Source organism: Odocoileus virginianus, chromosome 7 (assembly GCF_023699985.2).
Source record: "Odocoileus virginianus isolate 20LAN1187 ecotype Illinois chromosome 7, Ovbor_1.2, whole genome shotgun sequence".
Taxonomy (NCBI): Eukaryota; Metazoa; Chordata; class Mammalia; order Artiodactyla; family Cervidae; genus Odocoileus; species Odocoileus virginianus.
The window spans coordinates 21,668,766-21,686,837 of NC_069680.1; the positions used below are offsets into that span (position 1 = coordinate 21,668,766).

Here is an 18,072-nt window from a genome sequence, read left to right on the forward strand (position 1 = left end):
GAAAGGGTTTCACCCAATGGGCTGTGAGAGGAGCGAACATTCCCTACCCTCCATCATCAGCAGGGGCCGGGTGCCACCTTCCCATTCAGCACCACCTTGCATCGCCATGGGGACCCTGAACAGTCTCCGGTTTTCTTCCTTCCTGGTTGAGATCTTGTTTCTGTCAAAATGAACTGTTTATCTGTGTTGCATGAAATGTCACAGATTGTGGGCAAAACCAGGACAAACCCAAACCTCAGAAATAAGAGCCCTCAGATGATACTCACATGCAACTCCCCGAATCTTTAGAGGCTGCGATGAATTTTCTTTTCCCAGCACTGAACTTATTCTCTAGAAGTATTTAACCCAAGAGGCATCTGACAGACAAGCCCCCAGTGGCCTGAGCATGCCAGATCAACTCATTCTTGAGCTGATTCACCAAGTGAAGCCGTGGACCCGAGTGACCCACCCACGGAGGGAGGGTGAAGACGTCAAAGGGAAGATGTGGTTGTTAAGTTTCACCTGGAGGCCTCACATGAAGTTTAATCAAGCCGTAAAATACTCAAGATGTCCAGTGTGTAAGGACTATTTCACTTTTGTTTGTGAGACAGAACTAAAACTTCAAAGCTATTTGTCTTTTTATCTAAGATAAGCCATCATGCAAAACTTACTGGTCAAGCAGATAATAAAATACACAGATCCCATGGAAGGGTTTTTGTACATTTCAGTCCTTGCAGATAACAAAGCCATTATGCACCCTGCATGGTCCTGAGAGTGAGTTCCTTCGATTCTGAAAGCTGCCAGTCCTGCTAGCGCCTGGAGGGCTCATGTGTTATAAATTCTCGAAGCTCTTTTAGCTGCAGTCTGGGCATCTGGTGATTCTTCATCCTCTTCCTCGGTCCGCTTGTGTTTTAAGAACAAGTCAGACTTTAAGAAGCGGCTGTAACTGTCATACTTCATGAGGTTGAAGATCTAAGGGGAAAAGGAAAATTATAAATCATTGAATATTTATTAAATACCTATCATGTGCTGGGGCTTTGCAGGTGGTACAGTGGCAAAGAACCCTCCTGCCAATGCAGGAGACACGGGTTTGATCCCTGGGTCGGGAAGATCCCATGGAGGAGGAAATGGCAATCCACTCCAGTATTCTTGCCTGGAAAATTCTATGGACAGAGGAGTCTGTAGGGGCACAGTCCATGGGGCAACAAAGAGTTGGACACGAATGAGCGACTGAGCAGGAGCACGATCATGTGCCAAGGAATGCACATGCATGCCAAACACCCAAGGAAAGCTGAAGTTTTGCAGTAGACCAGGCAGATTTCCTGGATGTTTGGGGTCATTATGAAATTATTTCAATGGATTATAAGAGCTTAAAGAGTCACACGAGCAAATCTATATTTTTCATGGAAGTCTAGATTCACACAACATTGATGCATACCCTTGGATCAAGAGGTACTTTAAGAATCACCACTTAAAAAAAAAAAAATAGAATCACCACTGTATTCAGGTTAGATAATACAGGGATGTGGGTCTCCGGGAACTTGAGGTAGCAGAGGAGAAGCCATATCTGTAGAGACGATGAAGTAAAGGCCACTATCATATCAGACGGTGCTAATATTTAGGCCCCCAGAAGTCTGGCAACCAAGGTCTTACACAAACCTATTATTACGCCAAGAAATAAAAGGGGGCTTATTCAGTGCAGGGCAGAGAAGTGGAATGACAAGCTCTGCGAGGAGGGGCTTTGGGAACAGGCTCTAATTAAAGAAAATAGCAGTCAGCTGCAGGATGCAGACACCTGCCCACTCACACAGGCCCAGGAGAGCATCTCTGGGAAAGAAGTTATTCTAATACACACTTGCCAGGTGCGAGGGGAGGACCCCTGATGGATTAGAGGACTGCCACCTGCTGCACCCCAAGTTCGCAGAGTTTCCCCCCTTCTCAGCCAGAGTCCCTGTTCCCAACATCCTCCTCCCCTAGTGCCTCCTCATGCTTTGCTACAGTCCTCCCTTGCCCTGCCAAGGGGTTGGAACAGGGGGAAACAAAAGGGAAGAACCTTCGGGCTATCGAGGGATGGTCTCTTATTTTGAGAAGTTTCTCTCCATCTCAGACCTTCCCACTGGACTTTCAGGACATTGTGCAGACTGAGAATTCACACCACGCAACCTGGCACCTTCACTGACTGCACCGCCATGGACTTGACAAACAGAAAGTTCCAGGGGCATCTAGAAAGACGCTCGCTGCCAGGCGGGGTCACCAAGTGGGTGGCAAAACATCTTTTAAACCCACCCTCTCTGGGATGTTTCAAGAGAACAGCATCGAAACATGTATATTATCTAGGGTGAAACAGATCACCAGCCTAGGTTGGGTACATGAGACAAGTGCTCAGGCCTGGTGCACTGGGAAGACCCAGAGGGATGGGGTGGAGACGGAGGTAGGAGGGGGGACCAGGATGGGGAATACATGTAAATCCATGGCTAATTCATTTCAATGTATGACAAAAACCACTGCAATGTTGTAAAGTAATTAGCCTCCAACTAATAAAAATAAATGGGAAAAAAAAAAAGGCAATAAATAAATAAATAAATAAATAAACCCACCCTCTAGCCACAGGCACATATACTACATTACAAATGAAATGCCTGATGGTGTCCACGGGCTCAGAACATCTGGCTGGGGGCTGGGAGAGCTGGAACTTGGCCTTGACACCTTTGTTTTCCCAAGACGGCTCCAAACACGGGAGCACCGCCTACATCGTTTTGCTCTGAGCCGAGTTTGGACTTCGGGTTTTCCTAAAACTCTTGAGCTGCTGCTCGCCCTTCTGTGAGTGCGCTTCCAGTTTGGTCAACCTGCTCAGAGAGAGCACGCTCCAAAGGCCCCCGCCTTGCGCCTCTCCAGAGTGGGCATCTATTTTGTAGCAATCTTGTCATCTTAGACTGCTTCGATAAGGTTTGGAGAAAGTATTCATTAAAGCCAAAAACCTCCCAGAAAATACAGAAGTCATAGGCAGGGGTGAGACAGGAGATGCGAAATGCCAGTATCATGTCGTGCGGGTGTGTCATTCCTCATCACGACCTGCATTATTCAGCCCTTCCAAGCACAAGAACCTCCAAAGGGGACTTTGAGATGCTCATCCAGTTCACCGTTTGAAATGATGCTTGAAGTGTGACGGATGAAACCAGGCTCTTGTGTGCCCCCGACCCGGGGAACCAAGCCCCCACCCCCTCCTCCCAACCAGGCCCGCAGCAGATGTGACCCAGCACCATCAGCAGGATGCGGTTCGACCCAAGTGTCTCGTCTGAGTCTCCGCGTGTGGGAGTGGTGCATCCTGTTTGCCTGCTGCGGCTCTTCGAGAAAAGAAGAAGAAAGGCCGGGGCTGGAGGCGCCCGGCCCGAGGTGGTGGGGGAGTGGGGAGGGGAGGTGGTTCCAGCAGGAGGGCTCAGCCTCCCGGAGATGCTCAGCTCCCACTTCGGCACACCTGGAGCCAGCAAGCTCGGGAGGACAGGGCTATAAATTATTTAGCAAGAGCTCAGGGACCACGCCCTGCCGTAGGTGGGTGTGAGATACCCATGGAGGCCCTCGAGCTGGGTTTCCCTCTTCAGGAGTCCTCGCCTGTCTCCTGCTGCCACCGAGTCACCGGGTAGCAGCTGGAGGCATCAGACCGGGACAGATTTGAAGAAGGAAAGGGATGTGGTTACCAAGAGCCTCATTTTCTGGGGCTAGGAGCTGCCTGGCACCTCTGACGGGGTCTTCACTGCCACCAGCAAAAGGTCTCCTGGGCACTGACCTTGGAGCTCATGGCAATAGGCGGCTCCAACCCAGGGCCCCTTGTGGGTACTCAGCTGTGATGACTTTGAGAATGTCCTAAAAATCTCTTGCAAGAAAGTGGCCAAAGACCAGTTACCCCACTGCTGACCACAGCAGCCTTCATCACAGGGCAAATGGTCATGTCAGCGGTTCACCCAGTGAATAAACAGGGCCCATCCACTGAGCAATGACTGAAGGGCTGGTGAAACAGTTCAAGGTGTACCAATCCCAGTAAGAGTGCCTTCAAATCACATGCCAGTCAACACATGGAGCATCCTCTCTAATCTTCACTGAACCCCTGAGGACCCCGAATACACAAGGGAAAGAACTGGGCCAAGGAGGTTTGTTGCTTTGCCCCAGTGGCTGGTATATTGTCAGCTCAGCTGCCATGACAAGTACTAATGACTGGGTGACTTGAAAAGCAGGAATTTCCTTTCTCGGGACTCTGAAGGCTGGAAGTCCAAGATCAAGGTGACAGCAGGGCTGGTTTCTCCTGAGGACTCTGTCCTTGGCTTGTAGGTGGCTGTCTTCCCCAGGGTCTTCATCTGGTCTCTCCTCTGTGTGTGTCTATGTCCTAATCGCCTCTCCTTATAAGGACACTGGTCAGATTGAATTATGACCCACTCCAAGGACCTCATTTAATCACCTCTTTGAAGACCCCCATCTCCAACTAGTCACACTCTGAGATCCTGGGGCTTGGGAGTCTACATCTGAATTTGAGAGGAGACACAATTCAGCCTGTGACAGTGAGCAAAAGAGACCAGCAGGATGCAAACAGTGGCCGTCCAGCTCTCGAGCCCACACGCCTACCTCCAGGCCATCCCACCACTCCTACGGCAGAGTGAGAGGTGGTCACTAAAAACGGAGATTGTGAAGAGTTTAATGTGGAAAAATGAACATGATTGTCAAGTGACTAAACACCGAATGTTTCAAGTTCACTAAAACTGAAAACAATGACCCCAAATACATTCTCTGATGTGTTAGCTTGTGTATTTAAGTGGGGAATAAACATCCCCAAAGGTCAGTATAGGAGGTTGAACAGTGTGTTCCCCAAACTGACATCCACCCAGAACCTCAGAATGTGACTTTATTTAGGAATAGGGTTAGCTGAGGCTCTCAGGATGATGTCATCTTGGCTTAGGGTGGGCCCTAAATCCAAGGGGGCTTTCTTTGTGGCTCAGATAGTAAAGCATTTGCCACCAGTGCAAGAGACCTGGGTTCAGCCCCTGGATCAGGAAGATCCCCGGGAGGAGGGCAGGGCAACCCACTCCAGTATCCTTGGCCTGGAGAATCCCATGGACAGAGGAGCCTGGCGGTCTATAGCCCATGGGGTTGCAAAGAGTCAGACACAATTGAGCAACTTTTCATTTCACTAAATCCAAGCAGTGATGTCCTTAAAAGAAAGAGAGAGCACACAGAAAGACATACAACCAGAAGAAGCCCAGGTAAAGACAGAGGCTGGAGGGATGCAGCTCTAAGCCAGGGACACTGAGGATTGCCAGGAGCCACCAGGAGCTGGAAGAGAGAAGGATAGGATCTCCCCTCCAACTTTCAGAGGGAACACGGCCCTGCCTGATACCCAGGTTTCAGACTTCTGGCCTCCTGAGCTATGAGAGGAAAAAAAAACACCTATTTTCTTAAGCCACTTAGTTTGCAATCATCTGTTATGACAGCTCTTGGAAATGAACACAGGTAAATTATTGACTTCACCTCACTCCTGCTTGAGCACAGAAAATGAGATGGCCCTTAGGGGTTCCAGAAGGCTCCACAAGACCAGGACTCTCTGATGGGAGAACTGGACTTACCAGGGCTGGACTGTGGTTATCAGCCTGACCACGCACCTCAAGTTGTCTGCAGGGAAGCGAAAGAAGAAGGTGGAGACCCCGGTGGGCTGGGACTGTGGGCAGCGGACCATAGACCAAGGGAGCAGAGCTCTAACGCACACAGACAGCCCTTTGGGGACACAGGCAGCCGATGGAGCAGAAAACCCAAGTTGGCAGCAAAGTTGCATTTCTACCTTTTTTTTTTTGCCAACACAGCTGTGTCCGTGCAGGTTTCAGATTTCAGCAGCCCCACATCTGGGAGCTACATGCCAGGACTGTAAATCACTTAGTGTCTTGGCCTTGGGATCCAACCCTTAGTCTGCCAGAGGTGGGACTCGCAGTGAAAACCAAGAAGGGAGGCTTCCTGCCACGAGGTCCCCCAACTCAAGGTTGATACACAGCAAGGCACCCCACCCTCCCCAGACCCCAGACAGCGCAACTAATTAGGATTTGCCTTTCTGTGCTGGAAAATATCCACGAGGGGCTCTGATTTGAGATTGTTTTGTCTGCTGCTCTGGAAAGGATTCCCTCACAGACACATACTCAGTCATGTAGAGAATGAGATGCTTAACCAGCTTTGAGGGCCCCTCCATGGAGGCTTCATCCCTGTCTCAATCAAGTATATTGCAAGCCTAATAAATCTTCTAACCCATCTTAGAAGACAAGACGGCAGTCCAGTGGTTTGGACTCTGCATTTCCACTGCAAGGGGCATGAGTTCCACCCCTGATCTGGTGGGGAGCTGAGATCTTGCATGCCATGTGACATGGTCCCCCCCCAAAAAAAAACAACAAAAAACACAAGGACATTAAAGACCTAAACTAAACATATATACTGCAAAGCCTTCCACGAATGTAATTTCAACTGGATACTAAGAGGAAAAAACATGAAACCTTTCCTGCAACAGAAAATTTTATTAATGGGATTTCATATTTGCTTCAAGCACTTGATTTAGTTTTGATGTGAAAATGACTGAAAAGGTATACAAGTGTCCACAAACTGCAGTTCTAGAATGTAATTGCACACGCAGACTGCAGACACACTTTCACACCACGCAAGCAGATGCAAAGCATGAAGAGAGCCAGTCCCCATGCAAGGATCAGCTGGGTGCTATAGAGGCTCCTGGTGCAGGGGCACTGATGGGGACACCCCCACCGCTGGTCAAAGACCACCTTCCCCTCTGTGATGGGGGTATGGGAGAGAAGGCCCGAGGGCAGCTGGCGGAGAGCGGGAGAGATGACAAAGCTCAGGTCGGCCCTGGTCCCAAAGCTCCAGGGAAGGCCACACAGAAGGTTCTGCCACCTGGGTGTTGCTCCTGCTTCTGGAACGGGCTCCCCCAGAGGTGGACCACGTGCCAGGGTGAGGTCAGAACTCCAGAGAGAGGCCAAAAACGGATGGAGGCAGTGGCCCCTGCCCCGGGTGGAATCCCCTCGCAAGCCCATGGGTCTGGTGCTATCACACTGTCAGGGGCTGGGGGATGGAGGAGGTGGCCATCCACTTGTTTCCTGAAGTCCCTGATCCTCAAATCCAAAGCTGAATGACACACCTTCTGCGTGGGGTGGAGGTGTTTTATCCTTGCCTGTTGCCATCACGGAGAGAGTTCAGGGCTATACTGGTACCTCTCCGCCGCCTTCTTCCCTTAAACACTATTTTTAAGTTGTAAAAAAAAAAAGTATTTCAAATGCTGTCCTTCCTGCCCCACCCTCAGAAGCCAAAGGGCTGTGGCAAACGCCAGGATCCAACGCTCCTTGCATTTGAGTGGAAACCCACAAACTGCTCCTTCTGGCTGTGCCCGTTGGAACATGCCATTTTCTGGACTGGGCTTGATCTTCGGGAGCAAGGGTCAGCTGGCAGCAAGACTGAGGCGCCCAGGAACCCCTGCTCCAGCCACCATCGCAGCCTTGCAGAGATGAGGGACTGGGAGAGGGAGTGGACCCCTGGAGGCGCGGCAGCCCCTCCGCCTCCTCCGGCTCCTCACCAGCTGCTCCAGCCCTTCTTACCGAGGTCGACTAAGGAAGCGAGTCTTACTTCTTGGGGTCTGGGGAAGTTCACAGAAACGACACCACTGAAAAAAAGAACAGGTCTGGGGCTTGGTTCCTTTCTCTGTCAAGGATGTGGCTGGGAGCGTCGACGTCTCACTGAAGTCTTTCAATTTTTCTTTTTTTTTTAAACATCAGAGGTTGAGGACTTCCTTTTCAGTGGAAAAAAACCTGCCTCCGCTCTGTCCTCCCCAGACCAGACTTAGCATGCATCAACCCTGAAGCCTGGATGAGGGCCTCCTGGAAAGCCTCAAAATTTGTAGTAAGTGTAGGCATTGGGGTTCCTACAATTTGTGGAAGGGGAAAGAGCACCCCTTCCCCCTCGAACCTGCAGCTCTCTCTTTCATGGTCCCATGAGCAAGGACCTTCCCTCTTCTCCAACCTCCTTGCTGTTCCAGGGAACCCATCATTATACACTGTGGAATTCAACCCAGAAGCTTCAGAGCAAGACCGGCGTGTAAACAGGTGCCCAGAAACTTGTGGAGCAGAATTCTGTTCTAAATCTTTCATCTGCCACAACCTCAAGTCACTGAGCAGATTTCAAAGTGCTCCATTTTCAAATGTTCAGGGTCTGGAGGGATACACAGCATGAGGCAGAAAGTGAGAGTGAAGAGGCAGCAACTGGGGGATTTTAGCCTTTCACGTCATCTTCTGGATGGTGTCATTTTGTCCTCTTAATCTTAACAATGCACGTAGTAATTTTACAATTGTTCAGTCACTCAGTCGTGTCCAGCTCTTTGCAACCTCATGGACTGCAGCACGCCAGGCTTCCCTGTCCTTTACTATCTCTCTGAATTTGCCCAAACTCATATCCATTGAGTCAATGATACCATTTGACCATCTCATCCTCTGTCGCCCTCTTCTCCTCTTGCCTTCAATCTTTCCCAGCATCAGGGTCTTTTCCAATGAGTCAGCTCTTGCATTTTTTTTTTTTTTTTGCAATGAAAAATAGCTTAAAAAATTAACTTGTCCGGGGACTTCCCTGGTGCTCCAGTGGTTAAGACTTCAAGCTTCCACTACAGGGGGCATGGGTTTGATCCCTGGTTGGGGAACTCAGATTCCAGATGCTGTGTGGGGTGCAGCCAAAAACAAAATTGACTTGTCCAGAATCCTGGGCGGGCCAGTAACAGGATGTGCTCGTGGCTAGCGGTGGCTTCGCGGGTTCCTCTGCTGGCCTGCCCCGCTGGAGCTCCGGCCAAGTGGGTGAGCAGGACGCCTGGCTGTCAGGGCCAGCACAGACAGGCACCATCACTTCTTATACAAAGAAAAGCACGTTAGGCTGCTGTGACCACTTTGGTCCCTTTAGGCTGTAGGTGATTCTCAGTGCCTCAGTGACTGCTGGGAATCTTCTAGAATTAGCCAGGGCTGGAGGTACAGGAGAGAACAACTAAGCAAGGATGGCCAAGGGGGAGAAAAGAGAGAAGGTAAGCGTGCTGATTGGCTTTTGAGTGCCAAAGACCATGCCACCGTACCAGCCCCCAGGAAGGGAAGAAGGCAGCAGAGACCAGAAAGAGAACAGTGAGAACAAACACCACGGCTTCCCACGGAGCTCGGGCCTCACAGGGCAGCCGTGTGGCAGGCAGAGTCCAGCTGAACCAGAAGTGCTCGGCGCTTGCCCCTTTTCCCCTCTTCCAGCTCTGGGAGCTCAGGCTAGCCAGGTCACCTCCCCCTCTAGGGAACTTTCTCCCGTAAACTGAGGTGCCAGGTCCCACCTTCCCCAAGACCGCTTGAGAGTCAAATGAGACGCACACACAGAGACACTATGTAAACTGAAGAAGTGCAGCCTGAATGTTTTCCCAGGACTCGCTAAAGTGTGAAGAGCCATATACATTATTTGCTGCTTTTTTTAAAAAAGGTGGGGCCCTGAGGCTCAGTGAGGGTAAGCCACATGAATTCTGCTACATTTCTGAAAGCCGCAGTAAGCCAGGATTTCTGCTTCCCTGGTAGCTCAGATGGTAAAGAATCCCCCTGCAATACAGGAGATGCAGACTTGATCCCTTGGTTGGGAAGATCCTCTGGAGAAGGAAATGGCCACCCACTCCAGTATTCCTGTCTGGAGAACCCCAAAGACAGAGGAGCCTGGCAGGCTACAGTCCATGTGGTCGCACAGAGTCGGTCATGACGGAGCGACTAATACTTTCAATACTTTTCTCCACCTCAGCACCATTGACATTTTGGACCGGATACATCTGCATCGGGGGTGGGGGGTGCACCCTGGCACCGTTAGGAGCACGCCCACTCCACTTGTGACGACCAAAACTGTCTCCAGAACACTGCCCATTCCCCAGAGGGGCAAAACCGCCCCCGGTTGAGAACTGCTGCATGAAAGCAATTTAAAGGACACACGCACAGCTAACACTTACGGAGTTAACACTTATGGACTGCACGCCAGCCTCTGCACTAGGTCAGCACGTCACAGACACGCGTGCATTTCATCCTCAGAACTGCCTTATCATAACCCACATTTCACAAACGAGGAAACTGAAGCTCAGAGAAGAGTGGCATCTTGCCCAAAGTTTCACAGCTGCTAAATGCTCATGTCAAAGAAAAGAGAGACACGTTGGGTCTAAGGGCACAAGGCTGTGGCCATCAGGGAGCGACTTTTTAACACCTGGTCCCTGAAGGCTTGTGGGCTGCCTTGCGGAGGAGCCTGGAGAGGCAGCCATGTTTGCCGAGAGCTCCGTGTTACCGATGAGGCCACAGAAGTCACGCCAGGAAGCAGGACCCAGTTGGCAGGGGGACGATGGAGGCCATCCTGGATCATAAGCCCCCACTTCCCCTTCTGCCTAACCTAACATACAGTGATGATGACATGAGTGTGAACGCGGAGTCCAGGAAGTGATGGGCAGGGAGTGGGGAGCGAGGGGGCAGGGAGTCAGGCCATTGGGTACAGAGATGAGCCATGGTCAGGAGACTGTGGGTGTGCAACTGACTTTCTAGCAGCAGAGATGGCTCTGCACTGAGTCATCTGCATTCCCTTGCCACCCACCCGCCCCCCATCCCAATGAAGGAAGGAAGCAGCTGGCATCAGGGGTCAGAGCCAAGGGGCCTGGCTCTCAAGAGAACCAAACCTTATAAGCCCAGCTGGCACATAAATAGTCACCAGTTTGAAATTAAACTGGTTCCCTCAGGGCCTAAACCCAGCCAGCCCCTCCCAACTTGGCTTCTTCTGTCTCCCTCCTTCCCCTCCAGCCACACTGACCTCTCCCAACACACCCACTGGATTCCTGCCCCAGGGCCTTTGCATGTGCCACTGGCTCTTGCTGGAAGGTCCTGCCCCCGTCTTCTCACCTGGCTCCCCCTTCTGCCACTCGGATCTTCAAGGAGTACTCACTGATCACTAGACCCCTCTCGGTCACTCTTAGCCCATTGCCTGTTGTATTTCCTATCCTCATGGTTAGTCAGATGCCGATTTCCTCACTGCACTCACAGTTCCAAGCACAGTCCCTGGTACATAGTAGGCCCCCTCCGCCAATATTAATAGCATAAAGGAATGAAAGAAAAAACAACTTCACACACCAGCAAACCAACTAGAACCGAAACAGACCTCCCAGGGGAAGTTTTTTTTTTTTTAATGCGGACCATTTTTAAAGTCTTTACTGCATGTGTTACAATATTGCTTCTGGGTTTTTTTTGTTGTTGTTGTTGTTTTAATAGTTTGGTTTTTTGGTCCCTAGGCATGTGAGATCTTAGCTCCCTGACCAGGGATCAAACCTGCACCCCTTGCTTCGGAAGGTGGTGCTTAACCACTGCACCACCAGGGAAGTCCCCCTGGGGAATTTTGAAGATTAAAAAGTGGCTGCAGTGAGTTGCGATTCATTGAAGAAATCAACTCTGTGTAAGATCACCTCCTCCCACTTCCAGTTTCCTGAAACTTTACTTGGTCCAACAACAGCCTTTGACCATAGGCTGAAGTTCCAAGGATGCTCCTAGTGCTACTCTTGCCTCTCCTGGCCTTACCAGCATGTGCTCAGCAACACGTCTGGGCCCCATCAGCAGAGCAAAATTAAAGCAGAGAACAATCTCTCCAATGACGAATTCTCTAGAGAACGTTTTAAGCCTCCAAACTTCTCTTAAGATATCATTTTAATAAGTATGCAATTCTTATTAAAACATCTAACACACTCTACAGTGACTATGCTGACCACAATGTAAGTTTTGCTTGACATTTTAGGGTCATTAGGATCACTAACTGCACCACCAACCTGCAGTACTGGGATGCCCCCAGTGTGGTGTATGGGACTGTGGTCCCCCACGCTTGGTGGTTCCCAATCACTGTGCTATGGTTTTCTGTTCTTAGTATCATGTTTCTGCCTCCTACTTGGCTGTTAGCCATTGCTTCTTGCAGCTCCTCACTCCACAGCCTCTACCAGCACTTCAAATAGGCTGTGAACTGAAAAATCAAAATGTGTTAGAACTGTGTGTAAACCAAGAATCAATAGGACCTGAGCAAAGACCCAAGAAGCTCTTGTTTAAATGAGATTCATGGACATCAGGTCATCTCATCTGATGCTCAGGGAAGATTTTTCCCATCCTTCTAGGTTTCAGCTGTGCCCCGAAGTCCACACTGCCCCAGTAGCAGCCTCCAGGGCTGGGAGCATTGTCTAGCACAGGTAGGCGTTAAGGCTCCCTAAAGCTTTCCTGGTGAGCTGGTGCTGAAAGCAGCCTGCTCAGACAGCTCAGTCAAAAAGCCAAGTGGTACTGAATGAAGTCATGGCTTACCTAGTAGCTCAGTTGGTAAAGAATCTGCCTGCAATGCAGGAGACCTGGGTTCGATCCCTGGGTTGGGAAGATCCCCTGGAGGAGGAAATGGCAACCCACTCCAGTACTCTCTTGCCTGGAGAATTCCATGGACAGAGGAGCCTGGCTGAATGAAGTCAGAGCCGCTGAGAAGGGTTTTTAAGTTATTTAAGTCTTGTGGTTCCAAACATGCTCTCCTCTGCTTCACTCTCCTTAGGAAAACAGGGCTCTCGTGCGGGCCTTTGGGGGGCAAAGAACCACAAACCGTGCTGAGCATGCATTTCGATGGTTACCAGCAAGGCCCCTGAGAGACAGTTTCCTGAAGCGAAACAGAACCCAGAGGCCTTCACAGGGACTCACTATGGAATCAACTCAGATTCCAAGTACCCTGTGCTATGCTCAGTTGCTCAGCCATGTCCCACTCTTTGTGACCCTTTGGGCTGTAGCCCACCAAGCTCCTCTGTCCATGGGATTTCCCAGGCAACAATACTGGAGCGGGTGGCCATATTCTCCTCCAGGGGATCTTCTCAACCCAGGGATTGAACCTGCGTCTCCTGCAGCCCTGGATTCCTTACTGTTGAACCACTGGGCAAGCCCCTGCAAGTATGTTGTTTCCATCCAGTTATGCCCAAGGAAGACAGTTAGCACCTCTATTTCCCCCTCAAGTAAATGACTTTCAACAACAGGATATAAAAGTACTTTCTTTACAGGAAATAGTTTGAACTGCATTGTGCCACATTTGTTAGATGTGTGTACACATACATATTTATAGAAAAAAATAATGGAAAGTCTAGACATCAGATGTTACTTAGTGATTTGCTCCAAGTATAAAATTACAAAATTTTTCATTTTTATATTTTGGTTTCCCAAGTTTCTTTTGTTGAGTACATATAATTTTTCTAGTTAGGCAGATGAAAGATTTTTTTAACAAAAATTATTTTTTAAATGTTTCTGGGACTTGTCTACTGGTCCAGGGACTAAGACTCCAGGCTTCCACTGGAGGTGGGCATGGGTTCAATCCCTGTGCAGGGAACTAAGATCCCACATGCTGCATGGTGAGGCCAAAAAACAAGATTAAATTCAAATATTTTTGTCACTTAAAAACATCATCCTTGGTCCCTTGTATTTCCTCCTTTCTGCACCAGCTAAACCTCCCGAGATCTGAATCCAATGGGGGTGCCCTGGTCACAGCAGTCCAGCTTTCCTTTTTGAGAGGTGTCGCAGGCCTAACTCTCACAGGAGAGCAGGGTCTTTGGGAGACCGAGGTGACAGCAGCCCTCCTCCTTCCTCGCTGCTGCAGCCCTGGAAAAGGGCTGTATTCACATGTAATCCCTCTGCTCCAACTCCTGGGGCTTTGAGGAGCTGTGAGAGGCCGTGAGAGTCCAGAGTGCAGTCTTATTTTTTTCGCTTTGGCCACACCTCACGCCATGTGGGACTTTCCCGACCAGGGATTGAACCTGAGCCCCGCGCAGTGCAAGCGCTGAGTCTTAACCATTGCGCTGCCAGGGAAGCCCCCAGAGTACAGTCTTTGAAGGCAGGTGCATCGGCCTCCAGCGTGTCCTAGACCTGTGGCACTCGGTGCTAACAAACCACGTAGTCCTCCTGAACCTCGTTTTCCTCATCATCAAAATGGGAGTACAACTCCTCACTGGAGATTAAATACATGCCAAGGGGGCACAGAAGGGCACCCCTGAAGCCTGAAGCATGGCTATTGTTCTTATGGAGAACCTAGAACACAGGGGTGTTGGTGCAGGGTCTCACCCTGGCTTCCCTTCCCAGTACCCTAGGAAGCTTGTAAATGATTCTGAGGTCTGGGTGAAGCGGAGACCTCCGTGTGGCTATAGCCACAAGCACTGACTTTAACCCTGCCTTCCTTTCTCTCCACAAGCCCATGTCCATGACATCCCTCCCATCTGCTCAACATCACCACCTCCAGGAGGCCCTCAACAAGTTTCCCATGCTAACTATAGAGTCCCTTCGACACCCAAATTTGAGGTCGAACTCATGTGGAATTTGCATTTGCCACTGTATCAGCTGGAAAACATTCTCAAGTTAATTCTTATATTTATAATTTCTACCTGTCTATTTGTTTTTTATCTGATGTTGAGCAGATGAAGCCTTCTGGATGCTGGGACATGCTCTGAGCTCTGCGCACACTCCAGCTGAACAAACAAACAAAAAAAGGCCAACTGATGCTGTGGACCAGTGCTTTCCAAAGTGTAGTCTCAGAACCTGCAGCATCAACATCACCCGGGGGTTTGCAAGGAGAGCAAGGTCTCAACCCACCTGGAAACATCAAGTCTGCTCCTTAACTCTGGAGGTGGAGCCCAGTTTCTCTTTTATCGAGCCCTCCAGGTGGATCTGCACTTGCTCATGTTGGAGGATTGCTAAATTAAGCTAAGAGCTAGTCTCCACCTGTGTGCCAAAGAAGGCCTTTGCTTCCCCAGTAAGAACAGGGCCAGCAGAAGTTAGCAATTTGTCAGTGTTCCATGGTCCACGGGTGTGTATATAAGGTTTCTCAAGAACAGAACCTGCTATGAATAGTCACATCTGCAAACACATATCCAAAAAAAACCTCTGCAAGTACAGTTTCAGCCTGTTGCCTATTTTATTGCTGGCATTCCTTACATGACAATTCGCCAGAAAACTAAAGTTTATCCCTTAGAGGTCCATTTTTTAAACCTAACTTTTCCTGCATTAAGTGGACTACATTGACAAAGTGGACCACAGGCCAACTGAAGCAGGTGGTGAAGTTTGGATATTGTTACAAAAGCCTCAGGTTCCCTGCCACTTCGGGTCTTGTGCTTGCTTTTCTAGACTTATCTGGCTGCTCCCACCTTTAGCAGTTATCACATGTTGCTTCCTCAGTGTGGGTACCTCAAACAGCTCCAGCCTCCCTTCTAATCTGGTTGAGAAGACTGATAACCCTGCTTGGTCAAACTGTGAGTAGACCAAGAGTAAAGAGGCCTGAGGGCGGATCCGATGGTCAAATCCTGGGCCTGGCAGGCCAGCCTGTCTCTTTCACCAACCACGCCCCCTCCACGTGCCTCGGGCCAACCAGATGGATGGGGCTACTTCTAAGGTGTTCAGTATTTAGTTTTAACTGAATTCTTCCAAACTGAGGGAGGGCAGAAATGTCAGTTTTGCCGTCAAGGTGCAGCTGGGGAAATCAGGTTACCTGGTCCTGGAGCTTCTGGAACATCAGTGGATGCGGTTCCTCCAGGATCTTCTCATTGAGGCGGGACTGGCCCTCAACGTTGACTTGGGACGAGGCCTTGCTGGACAGAAAGGTCATGTAGATCTCCTTCGCCTTTTCCTGCATCTGCGGGGAGACACGGGGAGCCTGTCTGTTATCTGCGAGCACAGCCCTTGCCAGCCGGAGCCCAGAAGGAACCACTGCTGGGAGAGCCCCAGGGCATCTGGCTGTGGCTCCAGAGCTAAGCTGAATGGGGCGATCAGGGGGGTGCGGGGGCTCATGGTCACCCAGCCCCTTCCCCTTCCCTTCAATGCATCTGTGGCCACATCTGCTTCAAAATCTACACTATTCATTCCGAAATGAGGACAGAAAGAATCCCAGCCCAGAGTGCGGGACATTGAGTAGCATTCACGACCATCCTATGAATTCTCCAAATTAAGGCCTCAGGAGAAAATTTTGTTGTTGCTTAGTCACTCAGTCGTGTCCAATTGTTTGTGACCCCATGGACTATAGCCAGCCAGGCTCCTCTGTCCATGGGATTTCCCAGGCAAGAATACTGGAGTGGGTTGCCGTTTCCTTCTCCAGGGCATCTTCCCAACCCAAGGATTGAATCTGCATCTCCTACAATAGCAGGCAGATTCTTTACCACTGAGCCACCAGGGAAGCCCCATGAGAACATTATTCAGCCATAAAAAGGAATGAAGGACTGACACATTCTGCAACATCAATGAGCCCTGAAAGCATTATCCTCAGTGAAGGAAGCCAGACGTGAAAGGCTACATGTTACATGATTCTACTCATATGAAATATTTAGAATAGGCAACTCCACAGAGACAGAGAGATAAGTGGTTGGCTTGGGGAGGGGGAAACAGGGAATGACTGCTTAACGAGTAAGAGCTTGGTTTGCAGTGATAAACAAGTTCCAGAACTAGACAGTGGTGACAGCCGTATAATACCGTGAATGTATTCAATGCCACTGAACTTTAAAATGCTTAAGATGGTAAACATGAGAGCCCTAAAAATGGTTAGTGTGGTAAAAAGTGTGTCTATTTTACCATGGGTGTGTTCAGTCATCATTCGTGTCCAGCTATTTGCAACCCTATAGACTATCCCACCAGGCTCCTCTGTCCACGGGATTATCCTGGCAAGAATACTGGAGTGGGTTGCCATTTCCTTCTCCAGGGGATCTCCCCGACCCAGAGATTGAATCTGCATCTCCTGCATTAACAGGCGGATTCTTTACCACTGAGCCACCGGGGAAGCCCCATGAGAACATTATTCAGCCATAAGAAAGGAATGAAGGACTGACACATTCTGCAGCAACATTGATGAGCCCTGAAAGCATTATGCTCAGTGCAGGAAATCAGACATGAAAGGCTACATGTTACATGATTCTATTCATATGAAATATTTAGAATAGGCAACTCCACAGAGACAGAGAGATAAGTGGTCAGCTCGAGGAGGGGGAAATGGGAAGAACCACCCAAGAAGCCACAGATTCTTTACAGCCATTGGCAGGCAGATTCTTTACCACAGAGCCACCAGGGAAGCCCTTTTTATTTTACCACAATACCAAAAAAATCAAATTAAACAATGAACACATATCCCAGCCAGTGATCAAGCCCCTACTAAGTGCCAAAGACATGCTAGGCATTTTATAACTATGGTCCCATTTCCTTAACCCCTTAGGAGTCCAGCAACGCGCCATCTTCCTGGTACTGCCACGTCCCTGATGAGGACACAGCGGCCAGGAGGGGTGATGTGGCTTATCCAGGGAGCCTGCAGGGAGACATGGGACCATCTGACTCCCAAGCCTTGCATTTCTGCTCAGTTTCACACCTGTGACATACATTATCCACCCTCTCCCTGCCCCCGGTGATGCACTGTCAGCCCTGCAAGACTGGGGGTTGTTTTCACAGAACTAGAGATGAGCATTAGCAAGAGATACAACACTGCCGCCTGCCCTGAACCCCAAGTGCAGTCGGCCAGAAGGCATCAGCCCTAAAAGGCACTGTCCTGGGAGGGCTTGTCAGCGGGGTCGAGAAAGGTGTGCACGCCTGTACTTAGGCGGCACCAAAATCCAACAGTGACTGCTGCAGGAATGTGCTGTGCAGTCGCTCAGTCGTGTCTGACTCTCTGCAACCCCATGGGCTGCAGCACGCCAGACTTCCCTGTCCGTCACCAACTCCCGGAGCTTGCTCAAACTCATGTCCATCGAGTGGGTGAGGCCATCCAACCATCTCATCCTCTGTCATCCCCTTCTCCTCCCGCCTTCAATCCTTCCCAGCTTCAGGGTCTTTTCCAATGATGGCAAACACTGTCTTACAAACAGCAGGCCTCCATGCGAGGGTCCTGCAGGACATCCCCTGAGGGCTCTCTGCCATCTGACATCCTGTGCTCACCCCTCACAAAGCTGTTTCTCCAAACATTAGAGCCCACCCTACAGAGGAAACCAGACAATAAAAACCTCTAAATGGAGCTGCGGAACTATGA

General features: G+C 49.9%; 1 protein-coding gene across 5 annotated transcripts in view; it reads right to left on the reverse strand.

The window, feature by feature from the left end:
- Positions 1-599: 599 nt before the first annotated feature.
- Positions 600-18,072, reverse strand: part of RGS10 (regulator of G protein signaling 10) — a 41,766-nt gene continuing 24,293 nt past the window's right edge. For all 5 annotated transcript variants that reach the window (XM_070470279.1, XM_070470276.1, XM_070470277.1 and 2 more), the window contains 2 exons: positions 15,562-15,705; positions 600-951 (listed from right to left, as the gene is read on the reverse strand). In XM_070470279.1, the coding sequence (XP_070326380.1) occupies positions 805-951; positions 15,562-15,705 (291 nt within the window). In that variant the 3' untranslated portion in view covers positions 600-804. The remainder of the gene's footprint in view (positions 952-15,561; positions 15,706-18,072) is intronic.